At 37.0% G+C, this 20,735-nt stretch overlaps 1 protein-coding gene across 2 annotated transcripts in view; it reads right to left on the bottom strand.

Moving 5' to 3' along the window:
- The window catches only part of LOC145988259 (targeting protein for Xklp2-A-like), a 104,299-nt gene that overhangs the window by 42,122 nt on the left and 41,442 nt on the right, over positions 1 to 20,735 (bottom strand). For both annotated transcript variants that reach the window (XM_083123126.1, XM_083123125.1), the window contains exons 3-5: positions 12,215 to 12,310; positions 6,564 to 6,717; positions 3,688 to 3,766 (exon numbers count right to left, since the gene is read on the bottom strand). In XM_083123126.1, coding sequence (XP_082979252.1) covers positions 3,688 to 3,766; positions 6,564 to 6,717; positions 12,215 to 12,310 — 329 coding nt within the window. The remainder of the gene's footprint in view (positions 1 to 3,687; positions 3,767 to 6,563; positions 6,718 to 12,214; positions 12,311 to 20,735) is intronic.

Raw genomic sequence — 20,735 nt, 5'->3', positions numbered from 1 at the left:
TAAAGTCAGTGAAAATGATAACACTTCTTAGGTCAAGACTACAGGTGTACGGCTTAGAGACAATATGCAAATACCATTAAATATAGCTTTTTATATGGTATAGTATGTTGTGATCTTCAGAAGTACCACTTAAATAAAAGGTTAAGTAAGGTAAGGTAAAAAAGTGTCAAGAAAGCCTTATACCAGTTAAATCAATATGCCTGACATGTTGGGGTAAAAGTTTCATATGTGGAGAAAGTGACTCACTTAAATGCCAGAATTGAAATCATGTCTTTGTGCCAAACCAAGGAAAACTAAAGGAAATGCATGAAGTCTGTTCTGTTTTTTATGCATCTAATGTTTCAAAACTGAGGAGGTTGATTGCAGAAAAACAAAGTGATCTTGCTCGAAAAACTATTCACATCCTACAAGGAGTGCAAAGGAAACTGGAAAGTTGCTTTTCACTAAGTATTAAAACTGAAGAAAAAGAAAGCATGTGTGACAATTCTTTCCGTGGCCAGTACAATCATATAATTGAAATTATAAGAAAAATGTAAATGAGCAAAAAACTAATGTTGAAAAGGTCAGAATCATCAGTTTGATTGCTACCACTTGGTCAAGAAAAAATATGTGATGAACTGAAGGTTTCTGATAATTTACTTAGGAACTTAGTGAAAGAACAAAGAATCCTGCCTGATTTAACAAAGAGAATGAATAGGAAACTGGAGCTGACAATACCAACTGGTCGTGGGTACCTAATAAATCAAACCTTTTGCAATAAGATTTCGCAGATTTTCAATTGTCTTACATTGTAATTTCAATTTCTGGTAAGTCAAGTATTAAAACCTTATGTTACTATATTTTCGGAGCCTTTATTTAACGCAAATTCAAAAAAGAAAAAGAAAAGACTTCATTATTCTAAGTATGGAATGTAGTTTAACCTTACTTTACAACGTCAGAAGTTAGGTGACATACGTTACCTCATATTGACCAAAACGAGTTAAATCTAAAAGTTGAGATTTTTACTGTGAGTTAGGTTCATGAAGGGCTTCCTATGTGCCAAATTTCAGAATTTTTAAAGGGAACCCATCTGAGATATTTAACCCCGAAAACTGTCAAAATTCAATGAACGGCCATGTTTGAGCCCATACTGTAAAAAAGGGGTGCATTTCTAAGCACTGATATTTTATTTGCAGACACCCTGTAGGTAGGTCTACACGTGAAAAAAATGTCAAGCCTTAGACTAGACCCCTTCATTAAAAAAAAATCGGGCTTAAAAATGCAATTTTTTAACTATTGTTACCCCATTTTCCACCATAATTTTCGTACTTACGATGCAATTTCAAGCAAAACATACTTGAATATCATAGGAAGTATACTTCATTAGCTACAAAATGAATTTTGTTTCAGGTCTCTAGCTTTAATGGTTTTTGAGATATTAAGGTTTCTGTATACTGCTAGATGAGCAAAAAAAGCCATGCGCCATGTTGGAAAAATGGCTGAACCAGGAGACCTAAAGACAATATTTTTTTTTAACATTGGTTTTGATATCTAGAAACATGTACAAACCTATGTACTAAAAATGAATTTTTTCTAAAATGGTCATGCAACCACCATTGGATGGTTTGGCATGGAATGACCCAAGAAATACTTTAAAACTAATTAAATCTTGAGTATCCATTTGTCTTGCTATTCTTAGAGTCTGCTAGTCAGGCTTCTTTACTTCAATGTGTGCTCCCCCCCCCTAGATTGGACTTCCTTCCAAGATTGGGGGGGGGGACAATGCCCCTGCCCCCCTGTGATTGCAACACTGTTTGCGAGTGCCTCATCATAAATTTCACATCTACACTTATTGTCACGATTAGCTAGATGTGGCGAGAAGCAACGCTAAGTAACAAAAATCAAATATCCACTCCCTCTCTCTATCACATGAATCACTATTACCAAAAGGTAGACTTGGGATACAAAAAATTATGCTGTTCAAACTTCATAGCAACACATCCAAGAAAAACATCCAAATACATTAGGCACCTCTAATACAAGACTACTCAAAATGTCACAACTGTTCTACAAAATTGAACTTTGAAAATTGCGAAATCATTTCACGAAATCTGAATCTGGAAGGAAACTTTTCCCCCAATCCTGATACGACATTATATGGAATCCTACACACCTTCATAAATCACAAAATCAATAAATGTCTTATGTTGCTAGAGTAATACAAGATATAATTGTAAAGATTAGTGAGAATTCCAGGTAGAAATGTGTTTTGTATTTTTCACAGGGGGGACAAAGCAGGCTCTCAGGGGGGGCCAGTCTTGAGTGTTCTGGACAAATAACAATATGTTAAAAGTACTTCAGGCAATTTTTTGCCCCAGAAATCTAGCAACTATTCTGCTGCAAAGTGGATTCCCCTATTTACATAATATTAATTAACCCTAAGCCATTGAGGCCTCCCTGATGGCGCAGTGGTAGCGTTGTCGCCTTGTAATCAAGGGGTTCGATACCCGGTGGAGGCACATAGTGCTTTGGATTCCACTTTAAACTGCAGGTCCAGTCCCGATTAGCCATACTGTGCATAAAGTGGACTTAAAACACCAACTCAATCAATAAATCAAAATCTAAGCCATTGAGTGCAGAATGGGCATCAGTTGCAGAAAAAACCCTGATGTTGGGTGGCAAAAGGGATCACAGACCTTGTGGTGCAGGTGGAGAGTGAAATGCCCCTTATAAGGTTGGTTTTGTATTGCAGGCATTGAGGAACCTTTCTTCCATAATGTAAAGAGTATAGAAAATTCCCCTCTATTCTAATTATGTGAAACATTAGTGACACTGTAATGGAAGAAACCATTAAAGTTGATTCAACAATGAAGGGGTTCCTATTTGTTGAATCTGAAACAGCTGTTTTTGACTCGTTCAGACAATTTTAAAAATGTATTATAAAATTTCTACATAACCAGCACAATGTCTGTAGTGGCGTAAAGTCTTTCTTCCTTTATAGCTAGTAGTGTCCTAGCCGAGACGAAAAAGTCAGGACATGGATTAAAAGGAATGGACTGTCCCGACTAAATTGGAACGTCTAATAGCCTTGCATCAATGGTTATAGAACTAAAATAGCCCAATATTGCAGACCGCAGACTTCTAGAGCCTGCCTCTGTCCAGAAACAACCTATTCATTTACGCAAGGACAAAATCTAAATTCAAGCAAAATTTGAAAAACCATCAACATATTTTTTATGGCTCTAGGGGGCGGGCATGGCCCTCCTCTGCTCCTCCTTTGGGTACTGGCCTGTCTACCGTGAGGGAAGTCAAAAGCACTTAAAGTAAGCAAGAATAAGCAAAAATACCAATAAAGCAATGACAAGAGTTTGCAAACAGGCACTAAATCTCAAAATAGGCATTTATAGAAACTAAGAATATGCATTTTTTATGTTCAAAGCATCAAGCAATAAACTAAAACGAAGTCTATGATTTAATATATATAGGAATAGAAGACAAATAGACAAAAATTCTCAACCTAATAAGTGCAAAAGCAGTCAATGCTTATAGTCCCTCATGACACAAGAAAAGTGTTAATATGCAACCAAGCAGGTGGTGCACGTTTCCAGAGATATAACAAAGAAGCTATATAGGACAATTAATTATATATATATATATATATATATATATATATATATATATATATATATATATATATAAATAACTTACCTTTGACCGCCTTTTGTGTTTAGGTATTACCCTTGAAACCTTTTTCATGCTGTCTGCCCCATTAGAGGTATCTGTAGACCTAAAAGAGACAGAGAAGAATATTATAGGTCACCATTCTGAATTTATCAAGATAACGCAAGTAAAGTAAAGTACAGGCAGTGTCCGAAAGGTGCAAGACAGTACTTGAAGCGAGCATCTCCTCCAAGTATGGTCTTGGGAGTGCAGTCCAAGTCGTGGACTGGAAGTACATGCCTTTCGAATTGCACTTAGACTGCAGCGCCAAATACGATCACTGGATATAACTGAGTACTCATTGTTTTCCTCTCGTTTTAAACACTTATTTTTCACCATAGAAATCGCATAGAATTTTCAAATGTTCGTACACATACATTTCCGCACATTAGAAGAACTATAACCAACAACTTCCTGGCACATAACGTATATCTACCTGTGTCGCTGGCTTTCTACCTCCGTGATTTTAAACAAATGAATGAGTGCGGAAACCACATGACCTAGTCACCAACCATCTGCAGTGCGAGCTGTGCACTTGCGTACTTCTGTTCTTGGCACTTTCGAACTGTACTAGGTGACGTCACTTCTGCGAAGACCATACTTCAAGTCTGTACTTTGTACCTTTCGGACAGAGCCTCAGTCTCCAAATACTGACAATATTTTTCGGCACAGATACAGGTAAAGAATAATTTTCAAATGCAACTATATAGGCCTTTATGACATTGTGAAACAATCAGGGACACTTATAGAGTAGAATGAAAAATCTACATATTTTGGCTAAAACTACAACAAAATTTCTAACCTACCCACTACCAGTGGTGTGCCCAAGGGGGATTTGTGGGGCTCATAACCCCCTTCCTCTTTGTTCCAGTATTCCCAAAACAAGTAGGAAATCGAAGGCAGGAAAAAATGAGGTAAAATGAGGGTTGACTACTAAGAAAATAGGGTCGGGTACCCTATTCTACACCCTCGAATTTTGAAAATTTTTTTTCATTATGAAGGTTATGTGATCCTATTTGTGAATAAAAAAAAATTGGAGCGCGGAAATAAGTATTTATGACTGTACAGCCGTTTAAAGTTGCGATTTTGTCGTTTGAAATTGTTGAGTCAAAATTTCCCACTGATTCCGGGCTCCGCCCCTGGGGTAATTAACTTACCGCCCCCTACCGCTACGGCGGCCCCATTTCTCACTGTTTCCGCATTGACACACGAAGATACAAAAAATGAAGGCTATAATTAAACCAAAGAAGGTAACTTACCTCTTTTTACCAAGGCCAGGTATTGAATTGTGGGTCGAAGTTCAATTTGTAAGTCCAAAAATGAAGTAACTCCTACGTTGAAAGTCCTTGTTGTCCTTTTCCACAGAATACCAACCTCCACTCCCTTCATCATAAAAATTAGAAGTCGCGGTAAAATTTTCGTATCCCCAAAACGTATTTCTTCAATTTTACAGGAGAAAGTACTTTCTGAAATGGGTTTATTTATACTTTAGGAAGGACTTGGAAGTTTGTTTTCACCTCGTTGAAATTTTTTTGCCGGTAAATCATGTAATTTTCGACATTAATGTCACTCCGATGCACGAAAGCTGTTCTCTTGATGTCCGTCTACTACGTGAACCAAATATTTGCGAGCGTTTCATGACGTAACAAGCGGTCAGTGTTTCCAATACGCGGTTTTGTAACTGTGTAACAGTTCTAGAACGTAAATAAATGTGAGTTACTGTTCATTTCTGATTACGAACTTGCGACAACATGACGTTCACAGGATCAGTGGCGTGCTCAATGTGAGGTTGATGGGGGTTATAACCCCCCTTTCGCCCAGTATCTCTAAGGCTATTTATTAATGGTTCGTGGGGCTATCCGTGAATGGTTCGTGGGGCTATCCGTGAATGGTTCGTGGGGCTATCCGTGAATGGTTCGTGGGGCTATTTATGAATGGTTCGTGGGGCTATTTATGAATGGTTCGTGGGGCTATTTATGAATGGTTCGTGGGGCTATTTATGAATGGTTCGTGGGGCTATCCGTGCATGGTTCGTGGGGTTTTGAACCCGAAAAAAATTTAATTTCGAAAAACAAATTTAACTATGTTTTCCTAACCTAACAGATCCTAACCTAACCTTGCCGTGCATGGTTCGTGGGCTATTTATGAATGGTTCGTGGGTCTATCCGTGCATGGTTCGTGGGGTTTTCGAACCTGGAAAAAAATACAAAATCAGTAACACGAAAGTAGGTATTTTTCTATGAAGAAGGTTGCAACACTGCATAACCACTAATCATGGACAACGCTAGTCAAGATTTCTCCGCCATATTATTATTTCCAATTTCTGAAGTCTCATAAATGAAATCGAATGTCTGAAATGTCCAATCCGCCAATATATCACACAAATAACATATCGTAATCGCAAATGTTACTATTGCACAAGTCAATCATAAAAAGAAAAAGTGACATAAATCGATGATCCGAAATCTTCAGACTTGCGCCTGTGACATGAATGCATAATTCGCCATCATAAAGTTGTGAAAAACCTTTTTGACGTTACGCAAGGAATTTTAATTTCATAAAAAACGTAAGTTTCGTAGCACGTAGATCTAAAAAAATACTTTCCGCGCTATTTAGAAACATCGTTTATTATGAAGAACTAATTTTTGTAACGAGAATATTTGAAATGTGCGAAAAATCGAGGGTGTAGGAAAGGGTACCGGAGCCAGAAAATATTGTATGTAAGTAACCTTTCCCCTCTTTTCAAATATCCTGGACACTACCATTTTACATTAGTGCTACAAAAAGAAGCAGCTCTTACACGGAAATCTGAACTAGTGCCTCAACCTTTATGCAGACAAAAACGTTTCATAACAACTACTTACTCTGTCCTCGATTCTGATGCAGATCTACTCCTCCCAATTCTCGCATTCTGTCGATGCTTTTCTTCCCTTTTCAAAGTATTTCCTGCTTCATCCTCAAATTCGAGCCTCTTGCCCTTAAACTCACGCCTCGCTTTATTCCTAGGCAATTGGTAATCTGTGCAAATGAAAGCATTATATTACACACAGTCAGTGACGTACACAAAGGCCCATAAAAAAGAACGTCAAAGGCAGGAAAAGATGTCAAAATTAGAACTGATTCCAAAAAAAGAATACGTACCCCCTCTCAAACTATGGGCACGCCATTGCACACTGAGGATATTGCACTAACAAACTTTCAGTGAGTACAGGCCAGGCCCGTAGCTAGGATTTTATTTCTGGGGGTTATTCCTTATCAGCAACAGCCATCTAAAGCGAGAAAGTGACTGGTTAGATGTTTGTGAATTGAATGTTTAGAATCATTATAAAAAAAGAAATATGTTCTGTGTATGTAGAATTCTATTTCGGATAGGGGTTCAAAGCAGGGTTTATAAACTAACGAAACATTTGTAGGATTTCGGGGAGGTGCTTCAGAACATCCCCTGGCTACGTGCCTGGTACAGGGCATTAAGGCGATCTCCTACCTTGGCGAAAAGTTTGATCATTTTTTTACTTAAGTTTATGGGGTAAATTTGGTCACGATTATCTCAATAACCAGTAGACAGAAAATTTTCAAATTTTAACTGAACAATGAGAAGGGATGTTTCTAGAGAACAACTGATTGATATTTATATTTTCTGCATCAACGTTCCTAAAATTAATTCATTCATTTTTATAGATTTTTATTATTATTATTATTATTATTTTACTTTTCTTGATAGGGCAACACTAAGTGTTCGCGGTAGAAAGAGAAACAACAACTTTTCTTAACGTTTTGCTCGATTGGGCTTCGTTTCGACGCTAAGGCTTTTCAAAGGTGACAATTTTGGTTCTGCATGCATGCAACCACCAGATACAAATTCACAGTTGACACTGATCTTTATTGTTTGTGCCACACATCCTGTTTGTGGAAGAAATCTTAGTAAACAACCTGTTAAAAATAAATTAAATTTTCCTTTTAGGTCTTGCTTCAACATAACGAGACTACAGAAATACTCAACATTTACCATTATGTATGCAACAACCAGCTCAGATTCCTTGCATGAATTTTCTCTGCCAACAAATCACAAGCGAAGTTAGTCTACATTATAGAATATAGTATCGTATTGTACAAAATGCCTTAATAGGGCTTCTTCATAAATTATTTTTCATTTTTTAAATTTTATTTTTACGTTTTTGGCTAATCGCGCGATGAAGACGAAAGAAAATTAACTTAATTGACGAGAAACTCAAAATATGCATAGTGTTCTCTTTAGGATATTAATACACATAAACTACCAGGAAATGCTTTATAAAAATGCAACAATGCCCTAAAAACACGAAAGATGTACTATAAAATTTCCAAAATACCCTTTGCCAACAATCTTGTGTGTTCGTTTCACCAGTTGCATGCTGCTAAAAAAAACACGTATGTAGGTTGTCAAAGCACAATATGTACAAAAAATATTCTTACTTGGTTGTTGATTTCAAGTTCAGAGCAATACAATAGAAAATCAAAGTCTACGAAAACATAGAATCAGAGAAGTTTAGTATAATAATAAAATAAAATTAACTATGTCAGAATTTGAATACACTGTTTAAAAAAAATGACACACAAAACTAAACCAATTATTCAGGCTTGAAGATTTGCTTGACAAAGCCAACTCTTTTGGCATTCTCACAATTTAATAAATGGGATTAATCCCTTTACTTCTAATTATGCATTATGAAAAAAACTGAAAAGTATGTGGACAGTCAAATCACTTGAAACGTTTGTTCTAAGTTTTACATCACCAATTTTCCATGCAACCAACATTAAAATAAATGGGGAATCTCTTCTTACAGAGCAAATAGTATGGTTGTAATGACAGCAGAAGGATACAGACATTGCACGTGAAATAATTCAATGACTAAATGCTGGTTGTTACTTCTGACAATTCAATTTAATCAAACGTGATAGATTTTTATTCAATTCTGACAAAACCGTTTTGGCAGTGTATCTACCATGCTTATGATGAAATAGTCCAGGTGACAAAGTACAAAATAATAGGGGCGAAATGGTGGATTTACAAAGTTACAAAGTTTATAATAAATAATCTACTATTTAAATTTAACAGTTCCTGCAGGGAAGGTGCTAAGGGTGGACCAGGGTGGTTCACAAAGATAATTAATGATTCTAAATTGTAGTTGCGTGCTCCCATAAATATAGCTTTTTGAAAATGTAATTATAACGAATGCATTCATTATGTGGATTGGTTGGTTGTCTTATTTTACTTCGCTTTTCTGCCACGTCTGGTTAATCGCGAAGATGATAATGAGGAAATGGACGAAGGGACAATCACAAACACATATCGGTGACAACACGAACCCCACAGAGGATTATACTGGCTGTGTGCGCAGGCGCCTGAACCTCGTTAGTCATGGAAGTGGGTGATATTTGGGTGTTTTCTGAAAGCCCTGTTGGAAAATTACATTGTTCACATATATATATATGTGACAAAATTTTCAGAAGGGAAGGTCACCCCTTACACCCCCTACACTCTGGTAACTGTGTAATGGCAGTTATACTTTTAAAACTGTCATCATTTCTTACAATAGTAGGATAGCACAGGAAAATGGCGGTCTTTGACAGTGTTTGGAAGTAACTAGTTACAAGTAACTCAATTTCAAGTAACAGTTACTTTTTTGAGAAAATGTAACTAGTTACTTTTTTGAGAAAATGTAACTAGTTACTTTTTTGAGAAAATGTAACTAACTAGTTACTTTTGACAGTAGCTGTAACTGAGTTACTTTTTTACGATATAAGTAACGTTTTAACAGTTACTTTTACAGTTACTTTGCGACACTTAAGTGTCTTAAATTATTGGCTATTTAGAACTTAAAGTGAGCCGGAATTCAGTTTCTGCTGCGATATGAAAGCCCATCCTTTGATTCTTGCAAACAATAGATGAAGAGGAAAAGAGAAAGTTGTTATACTAAATTTGTCTCCTGTCGGTGGGCAGTTGGTAGACTCCAGCCCGGTTCCAGGAATTTCAAGGTTTATCGTATGTTTCATCTTTCGTTTGGAAGACCTGAATTCCAAAGCGATATACACACCTCGTAAGAGGGGTGGATTTCCCAGAAGCGGGAAGATAAGCTTCTAGGAGAATTCATTCCTATTGCTGACAGTTTGCCATTGTCAGTTTTGTGATGTGAAGTGTGTCTTGTTTCTGTTCCTCTGTGGTGTTCCCCCTTCTGTAAGCAGCATCCGATAGTTTTCTTCTTTGCTATAATATTGGATTAAACTGAAAAGTGACGTACTGCAACATTTCAGTGTTTTTACGAAAGAATTCAACGGTACTGGTACTATGAACGAATCTGAAAAAGACGAGAGCTAGCAAGTGTGTATATGAATGCAAAAGAATGTAATTGTTCCCACGTGATTTCATTTATCTCGGTTCCTGATAATTTAAAAATGGAAGTAAAAATATTTCTGGTTAGAATTCGCTTATTTGCGATTATTCAGCATTTCTGGAAATTTTGAAGAAACATATATTTTGGTAAGTGCTATTCGATTAACATGTAAATGAAAACCCATCTTCTTGAAATGACAGATCTCACCATTATTATTGATACAACATAGAATTAAAACACTCAAGTGGCAAACGAACGAATCAGGAAGACTCTAGCCATCATTCTCGCTTGTTTAAGTAATTGTCTCAGAGAACTGAAGGGGTAAGTTTCAAATGCCATTTTCACCTTCCTTGATAAAGCACAATTATAGGCTACTACATTATCATTTTTATAATTTTCTTGTTCATAAACACTTAAAATTGTACAACAAATTTATTTCTCTCTGATACACCCTTTATGCGCAACAGACCTCCCTTGTTAGAATATATTCTACGTGAGTGATCTCTATCTCTCTCTAAACACACCCTATAGCAGCCTATACGGTGGAAGTCTAACTTTGTAAGTGGATAATGTTTTGAAGCTCATACATAATCTTTCTACACCCCTGAATTAAAAAAAACGAGGCCACTTGGAAGGTGGTATTTTTTGTTAGAAATAATTTTCTGTTTCAGCATACGTCCTCAAGTAACATTAGCGAACAAATATCATTACTAAAATACAGAAGAATCGATATTGAATTCATTCTCTTCATGAGTTCCAAAACAAAAATGAATTATGAAATTATGTACACAGTAATGGGCCTCAGATATATTATTGTGTTTATTGCTATGGTCTTGTATTCAATAGGTTTCCTGGTGGGAGTTCGAAATCTCACTTGGCCTAGTCACAGCTGCTGTTCTGATCGTAAAGTGACCTTGAACTTGTTCGTCAACTATTAAAAAAATTATGTCCCATATTTTTAAAAAATGTTTTGTACAAAGCTTATTTTGAAGTTAAATGACTAGTAAAACGGAAATGTGGTTCGACCTCCGTAAATTGTCGAGATAGCACCCTGCATCCCTTTAGCGGACACAAAGTCGCACATACGTGAGCAGCGAATGAGAGGTATAGGTATGTTAGATGGTATAATACGGTATGATGCTATTTCTATACAGTTTCTAGAATCTCCCCCCTCTCCAATGGACATTCCTTAAGTACAACAACAAAAATAAATATAAATTTATGAGTCAGGGTAGATCAGTCGACCTCCGTGGCAGAGTGGTTAGCACAACGCACTGTATGCCAGGGCAGGGGTCCCGCATTTGTTTGCTTCGGACATGGATGTCTGCGTTTGTCCCAATAAGAATACAGAAAACAGAAAAATTGACATACGTGAAAATTGAGAAAATGCGAATAACGGGTGATATTACTGCATAGCGGTATTCTTTTTGTTAAAAAAACAAGTCGTTAGGGAGCCTGACTACCATAAGACACACGTATTCGATACTCGGTGGGGAGAATCAGGATTTTTTCAACCTATTGAAGCGGCTCCGGCACCCACTCAGCAATGTATAAAGTGGGAACCTGAAGGAAACTCTGGGGGGTAATGGTGGCCAGGGGCGTGGTACTGATCACATCACCTTCGGCCGTGATCAATTAAGTGTAAGGTGCTAACTCCATCCCCCCCATAACGCCTTCATGGCATTGCGCAAAGCGCAGGAGAGCACTTTATTTTGTTATATATATATAAAGACTTATATGAAGACTTATATTATGTACCAGTAACATAAGTAAAATACCAGTTAGTCTTCAAAAAAAATTTATTACAATTAATGATCGATTTGTGTAATTTGGTTGCAAGAACATTTTCAGCAGAAAGTAACTGTAAAAGTAAATTGCAGTTACTTTTGAAGTACATGTAACTGTGGCAGAGTTACTTTTTAAAATGAGTAACTGTAACTTACTTTTTTAAGCAAGTTACTGTAACTAGTTACCATTTTAAAAGTAACTTTCCGAACACTGGTCTTTGACGTATTTCTTCAGTCAACTTTTTTATAGTGTGGGTATGTGGAAAAATCACTGCCCCTTGTGCTGTCTTGCAAATAACCTTTACCAAAGAAGAAACAAAGGAAGTGTAACAATACTAGAAAATATAAACTCCATACCCGTCGAGGTTTTCTCGCATTGTGCATTCGGTGAGCATGCTTCTGGCTTCGCAGCAGGACATATAGGACTACTTAGACTCTCATGTGGTAGAGTGTCTGAAAAGTATAAAGACATTTAGAAATACTTTGTTCACAGAATATGGCGTCTGAATTATTTAAAGATAAACAAAATTGTTAAGAACTAGTCACATTTAAAGAAAAAGTTTATTAGGGTTGAAAACCAGTTAATCTAGTAGCTTGAAATAGGCAGAACCGGTCCTAGTGATGGACAACTCGGGCCACCCGTTCGAGGCTGTACAAGCCCAGAGACAGAAAAAATAATCGTGAACGATTTATTACGAGTATACGACGCTGGCGCTTTTAATTAAGCAACTTTTCTTGACTTCGTGGATTGTCTTGACATAAGAGTATATAAAAATATAAATTACCGAAATTGTATTCTAAACACAACTTAATATTTCAATCAAAAATAATTCATATTCACTATTAGAATGAAATCATGAAGTGAACAACATATTTCATATGAAACAATGTAGACAGTGTTGTTAAAGGTCCAGGAATTTTAAATAAATTCAATTCCGGTCCAGGAGAGAAAATCAGCAAGCGTAAATGGGTTCTGGACCGTATAGAACCTTTTTATCTGTAAAGTATTTCAATTCGATCCAGGAACATTTTTTCTGAATCAATTTAAATACGGTCCAGGAACAATTTTTTTCAAGGATCAATTTAAATACGGTCCAGGAACCTCTATTTCCGAATCAGTTTTATTAGGGTCAAAGTTCCGTATTGAAATGAAACAGTACGCATCTTGGACCGAATACGGACCTGACGATAAACAATTATCCACTTGTGAGGATGAAAGACTAATCCAGGTGTTGGCTGTCTCGAAAATCTAAGGAACACGGCCGTGTATAACAGTAGGTTGGGCGAAACGCCAACGCTGCAGTCACGTACGTTACCCCTCTCTATGCAGCCCCATTCTCTCGCGCGCGTTCCTTCCCTTGGTTGTAGCAACACTGCCCGTTCCTGTTGTGATATCGTATTAATCTATAAGATTATATTTTATTTAAACTCTCTCTGGATGCTTCATGTTGACCAGGGCATTCACTTGTTTACTCCAGTTGTCTCAACCTGTGTGGTATGTGAATAATGCACAGTGTTATGCTATGCAAACTTCCTGATGTATTCAGGATATAGGAAGTTCCATCAGGTTTATGGAGTCAGCTGTTTGCAATAGAGGTAGCAAAACTCAAGATTCGGCATGGAGGAAGGTCTCCATGGACTGGGTGATATAGAGGTGAGACAGACTGAGAAGGGACTGACTTTGGTTTTGGATTGAGGAGAGAGAAGAGCTTGGAGGAAGGACTTGAGGGAAAGTTAGGCGAGTCCTGGTCAACGAGCAACGAAGCCTAGGGAGGTCTTAGTTTTATTTTATTCAACGTCACTTTGAATTAATCATCACTCTTCAGATAGACAGTTAATTAGCCTAACCCAGGCATGATTCAGGTTTGAAGGTTCATAAAACCGAATGAGTGACCATTGTCTTTTCTAGTTGTTAAGGTATTTCGTTTCAGTTGTGCCTTTCGCACTGTCAAGCATTTGACTTGTCATGTCAATGACGAGTGCTCTCGTCATTGAGGATGAATGATGAATAAGTTGCATCACCCACATCAATGGTTAAGGTTCTTGGTTTCGATCCCGCGAACCACAGAGTTCGTTACGTGGATGGAGATGCTTAGGGCTTTCATGCATTTTTACGAAAATGAGATGAAAAATTGATTAACCAATTTTAAATTAACCCCACCCCAAAATTTTGCTAATTGGTCTAGTTTTGTTTTAGTATGTTATTGCCACAATTTTGAAAATACGTAGGGCTTAAAGGTTTTTTTTAACATTAATGGGGGAAGAAAGTTTATTTATATATATATATATATATATATATATATATATATATATATGTGTGTGTGTGTGTGTGTGTGTGTGTGTGTGTGTGTGTGTGTGTGTGCCATGATAGCTGTCGAGTTCTAACTCGAGGATGAATCAGATGAAACTTATCGACCTCAAGTCAGGGTCGGTCACCCGCAAAATTTAAAGATGCGGAGGAACCTGCGCCCTAGCTCCGTCGCGGTTATCCGCGTCGGGCTGGCGATTTGGTATCAGGAGCGTCCGTCATTCCGCGTGGCGGAAGGTTTGATTGCACTTTAGGGAGGCCCATTTCGTCAAAAACGTGGCCGGCCCCGGGACGTCTGTGGACGTTTCCCTATCAATCCGCTCCTGGTAGCACTGTGGTTCGCTCGCGAATCCGGTTCCCTGGCTACAACAGAATTCTCACCTGGGAAATTTTTGCCATTCCTAGGATTTTAGCTAAGTTAGAAGAAAAGGGCATTTAGATGCGATGGTTTCTTGAATTTACAGTGATTTTAGAACTTAAAGGTAGGAAAATTTTTTACATGATCTTGGATACGAAAATTATCACAGCATTGTTTATAAGGGTTAAAATAATGCAGTAAGCTACAGTAATTCTAAACTATTTTTTTTTTACATATCTAACGTTCCTGTGCATTTTGCTCAGACAGTTATTATGCTTACCCTTAACATATTAATTAATTAAAAACGTGGATTAAAAGTGAATATTGAAGTTATATTAGTGAACGAGGAAAATAAATTAGAGTTTATTGACTGACTCAGTGGCACTATGGTGTATTTCAACGAGTCAGAGAGTATGCTTGTCTGTCAATTTTTTTTTGTTATTATTATTAATTGAAACTCCTTAAAAGTTTTAATTTAAATTTTGTTTCAAACTGACCGTAACTTTTAAATGATTTAGAATGCTTGAACTATAACTGCTAAGATTATTGCAACGAGGATATTACATTTTAATAAATATATAGTTTTGGGAACGAATAAGGTCCCGAGGACCACTCATTAATATTCTTAATGAGTAAAGTCTCCTAGCACCTCAAGAAGGGAGCTTAGATTAAGGAGATAGTCAAGAATGTACAAGATAGTCACTTGCCTTATGTTATCTTAACTTAAGAATACATTACCTCTTTCTAAATTCATGTTATGTGAAGAAACAAAACGCCATTATATACTTAGATAAGCGGTAGCAATTACGCCCGCTATTACGCCAAGCGTATTTAAAGTGGTGCTACTAGAGTGAAGTCTAGAGTATCAACCGCCCGATTAATTAAAAGTTCTAGTTTAGAAGTAATAGATGTATAAATAGGCTGTAGTGACGTGAAATGTTCGTACATAAATAAGCAGTAGTGACGTGAAAGAGTCCGTACACATATATACTTAAGCACCTCAGTTAGGCTAAGCCAACTTAATATGGATAACTAGAAGATATTAGGAGAGCAGTTTACACGGCGCGGACGTTTCTCACACATTAACGAGATTTTCTTTGCTATTATATATTTATAATTTTTTCTCTGTCCGAAATATTGTTTTGTTTGACAGTTGAATATTTATCCTTAGCATGTTATAGCTTCGAATGTTGAAAACTTTAAAATTTAGATTGTTTTAAATCTTAAAAATATAAATATTGCAATTTTTGCTTCACGTTACGGCATTTATTAATGTTAAACAGGTCTAATATTTTTAATTTGCGTAACATAATATTCATTTATAATAATCATGGCACTAATAATATTAAAGGTCAAAAGCAGGCTTATTATTTAATAATGTGCTTTAGGCACAAACATTTTTGCAGTATTAAAAATACTAGCCTAGCAAGTACATCACTAAAAAATATTGTTATACTTCAACAGAAGGTAAACAATTATGTTTGCAAAGTTTTGTATCAAGCGCAAGTTATTGAGAATATTTATTTTATACGTATGAATATGTATACGTCGACGTCAAGATATTGTTGCGCACAAACACATATTTTCCTTCGGATATTGGATCATGACCAAAATCCTGGAAATCCATTTTGCCATCGCAGAATGATTATGGTTAAACCACAACGGTTTTAGTTTCAAACTTTGCTCCAATAATATGCTAAGCATATTTGAGAATGAGTTGAGAGAACTACAGGTTCTCCAGTTTTATTTATGTTAGTATTTAAATGCATTTTAAATATTGCATAAATAATAATAATAATTTTAGTTCAGGTAGTCAAGAGCGAATCAGTTTTTATTTTTTATCACCTTGTACCTAAGTACAGTTTGATTGATTTTTCAAGTATTTAAAAATAATGATAACGCCTGAGATTAAATAAGATAAGTTTGCAGTAATTTTAAAATAAGATAAGTGAACAACAGCCTCGCTTTACCTCATCGACGGCTCCTATTGGCTGCGGTTCCTGGATCGGATTTGTTTAACCTCAATGTGACGTCATACTAATTACTAATATAGTCCATTGCTTTATGTAACTCATCGACAAGGGAGTTTTAGAACCTCGCCCACGAGAGAACAACAGCGTTATAATTTATCCCCTGCGCTACGTTTTCTACAACTGCAGTGTGGCATTCCAATGTAAAACGTAGCTACTCGTGGACATTTTTAGAAGGCAATTAGGAAATCTAAATAAATTCGGTCCCTGACTGGGAGAGAAAATCAGCAAATTTAAATGAGTTCTAGACAATTTAGAACCTTTTTCATATTAAAAGCATTTCAATTCGGTCCAGGAACTTTTTTTCCGGATCAATATAAATACGGTCCAGGAACCTTTATTCCGGATCAATATAAATTCGGTCCAGGAACTTTTTTCCAGAATGAATTTAAATTCGGTCCAGGAACCTTTTTCCAGAATGAATTTAAATTCGGTCCAGGAACTTTTTTCCAGAATGAATTTAAATTCGGTCCAGGAATTTTTTCCAGAATGAATTTAAATTCGGTCCAGGAATTTTTTTCCAGAATGAATTTAAATTCGGTCCAGGAATTTTTTCCAGAATGAATTTAAATTCGGTCCAGTAATTTTTTCCAGAATGAATTTAAATTCGGTCCAGTAATTTTTCCAGAATGAATTTAAATTCGGTCCAGGAACTTTTTCCAGAATGAATTTAAATTCGGTCCAGGAACTTTTTTCCAGAATGAATTTAAATTCGGTCCAGGAACCTTTTTCCCGCATCAATTTAAATACGGTCCAGGAACCTTTTTTCAGGAACAATTAAAATACGACCCAGGAATCTTTTTTCAATGAAACAATACGCAACTTGGACCGAATTTAAATTGCGCGAAAAAAATGATTCCGGTCCTGTAGCGGAACCCAATAGAACCCATTAGAATTTATGGGATCCTGGACCTACAATATAACAATCCTGAATGTAGAGTCACTACAGCGTCAAAATCAATAAAAAGTAAACAAGAAGAGAATCATGATAGATAATGTTCTTGGATATCATTAAAATTGCTACTTTGATAGTAAGGAAATAATTTGACATTTAACACAATATTTCATTAAATAGAACGAACGTCACACCAGTCCAGTGGCGCAATGAAAATTAAACAGTAATTAAACTTATTAGTCTCTCTTAATTCTTGGTTTTAACCTTCAACAAGTTCTGCTTATTGCTGTTAGATAATAAATATTTAACTAAACTGAATATTAATTGTTATAATATTTATATTGGGTTTACCAGAAGCGTATATTCGGGGCTATCTAGGCTATCTGTGAAGCCCAGACTCTGTGAATAAAATACACAAAAAAATTATCTATCAGAAAATGTGCATGAAATTGTTCATTTCAATAAGAAGGTGAACCTGATTTCTTAGAGGAGTTGGAAACATTGCCCGCTTTCTTTGAATTCGCGAGACGTCTGGCCCAGCGCCGGCGGGCAACTCCACGGGGGTCAACGTGGTCAAGTTTGACAGGACACCGATCAATGTTGCAAACCAATTTTTCCCAGCATGCAATTTCCCCAGGATCGGGGAATTGTGGAGCCAAACTGTTACAGGAGAGAGAACAGGGTTCCATATGGCGGGGGGAATACCCTCTGAACTTCCTCAACAGTCTGGGTCAATGTTGCAAACCAATTTTTCCCAGCATGAAATTTTTCCAGGAATGGGGAATTTTGAAGCCAAATTATCGCAGCAAGGGGAAAGTGTGTCACATGCAGAGACAAGAGATACAGTGGGGAGTAGAAAATTGTTGGCTGAGCGGGTATGGTTTATGAGTGCATCTAAAAATTACAGAAATGAAGGACCAGTTCTAGTCTAGATCGCGTCGAGTGGTCTTTGTGCGTGGAATTTATTTAGAGGCAACGTGTGAATACAGTAGTGAGTGGATTGTATTTTTGTGAATGATATGTGCTGTGTTATGTAGTGAACTGAAATGAGGGACATAATTAACAAGCTGTCTATTCGGCTTATGAATGACTATAGCCTAAGCTCCAAATCGTTGTGGATTTTTCTTGTATGTCCACTTTATGAACAGATAAGCTAATGGGGATCGGACCTACAGTTAAAGTTTTATCTAAACCACCATGTATCGAACCCGGGACACCTTAGTTTCAACGCAACGACGTTACCACTGTGCCAACAAGGAGTACCCGAACATAAAATCGTGAAAATAGGTAGGTTGAAATTTTATTTTTATTCTCGTATATAGGCCTACATAATATTTTACAATATGGGCCTCTTATTTATGCAAATAAGAATGAAATTCTTGAAATCCTTTCCTTACTAACAGTGTACATTTCCATGTTTTATTTACGAGGTATATATTTTGTAATCACAGTTACATCACATCAACCAGTAACCCCAAATGAGTTAAAAACACAAAAACCCCCACCAGAAAATTTTTGTTCATTCGAACACTATGATATGGTGCGATAGCCCAGGTTATTAACCCAGTGTACGCCACTGGTGTTTACATAGGACACCTGTACCTTACACTAACGAACAAAAATCTGATTCTTTCAGACCTCTGAAAAAAATGGTTACAGGCCCGGTATACATTGTATGCCCCAGGCCCCGAAAGCGCCTAGTGCCGACCCTGGAAATAGGGCAATAAATATAAAAACAAAGTTAGCAAGTACAATCGGTGGCTAAGATAATACCGTGCGTCCATTTCGATCTGCAGCCGAGAGATCGGGAGAAGCGTGACGGCCGGCGCTGGCGGAAATGCCGACATTTGCGGCCTGAAATGCCCGCTTATTTTTATGGACATATGCAGACATTTATATAAATATTGCAAAACGAGCACTAACCTGTGTTATAAGAGTATGGTTTTAATTTTAGTAGCTTAGTGGCTGTATGTGCTGATGATTTTGACACTCCCATCTCCTGTGAAACACGGCGTAGAGGTTTGTTTGGATAACTTTCTAACGCTGCCCCAATTTCATCGAGTTCATCGAGGAAGCTCACGAAAACCATTGACTTTTAATGGTTTCGTCGGCAGCGTAATCTTGATACAGTGTTGCACATTCGAAACCTCCAAACGATCCCCATCGACACAAAACTCTTTCAAGGATATAAACTTAAGCAGGACGTTGCTGGTCAAAACTATGATTAAAATGTTTTATTATCTGTGACTCTTATCGTCACTTCTAAAGCGTATTTTTTTGTGTATATAATTGCAGAACTTGGATGAATTACAGATGATGAATTATAACCCAGGTTAGTGCTCGTTTTGCAATATTTATATAAATGTCTGGATATGTCCGTAAAAATAAGCGAGCATTACAGGCCGCAAATGTCGGCATCTCCGCCAGCGCCGCCCGCCACGCTTCTCCCGATCTCTCGGCTGCAGATCGAAATGGACGCACGGTAGATATGGATTCATAACTTTGTCCAAAGGAGTTCAAAACCTGGGTGAATTTTTCTATAAGCTTCCACTTTGTGCCATATGAATTATCGTACAAGGTAACAAGATGTCCCATTTTCTTCAAGGTTTTGCAATTCTCAATTCCATTGTTCCCGTGTATTTATGGTGATCGAATACCTTGTCCAGGATCTCTACAAACTACAGTTCACCACAAGACAATATTATGAAGCTACAAGGGCATGCCGACATCGGGGTGGGAGGAGAGGGTCTGAAGAAAAAATAGTGAAACACCATGCAAAGTACATTAAAACCAATTTGATACTACCCTGTAAGTGACGAAAGACTGTTCCTGCCTAGATTCCACAATCCCCCCACTCCAGATTTTCGGGATCCCAAATAAGTTTTCTGCACTCTGAAATTACATCACTTGACCGAATATAACCCCCTCCCCCCCACCCACACGAGAATAACGTCGCTTTTTCAATGGATAGATTTCGAAGTTTTACGTGACAAAACAACATTTGTTCCCGACATCTGTTGTTAACCGTGTACGTACAAGATTACTATCGACATAAGATTCAACAAACTTAAAATTATTAACAGCGTCAAATTAACGCTCCTAAACTAAACAAAACCGATCATAGCTATACAAAGGAAAACAACAGTCAAGTCAAGAAGTAGGTATACGCACATACCTAGAATATATTCAAGTTTCCACTATGTGGTTGTGCTGTGAAATGTGTCAAGTGGCACAAGAATGACGTTCCAACACCCATGATTTCACTCATAAAAAATGAAGATGTTTTT

This window comes from Lepisma saccharinum, chromosome 5, assembly GCF_977018435.1.
Source record: "Lepisma saccharinum chromosome 5, izLepSacc3.1, whole genome shotgun sequence".
Classification (NCBI taxonomy): Eukaryota; Metazoa; Arthropoda; class Insecta; order Zygentoma; family Lepismatidae; genus Lepisma; species Lepisma saccharinum.
This window is presented reverse-complemented; position numbering and strand designations above follow the sequence as displayed.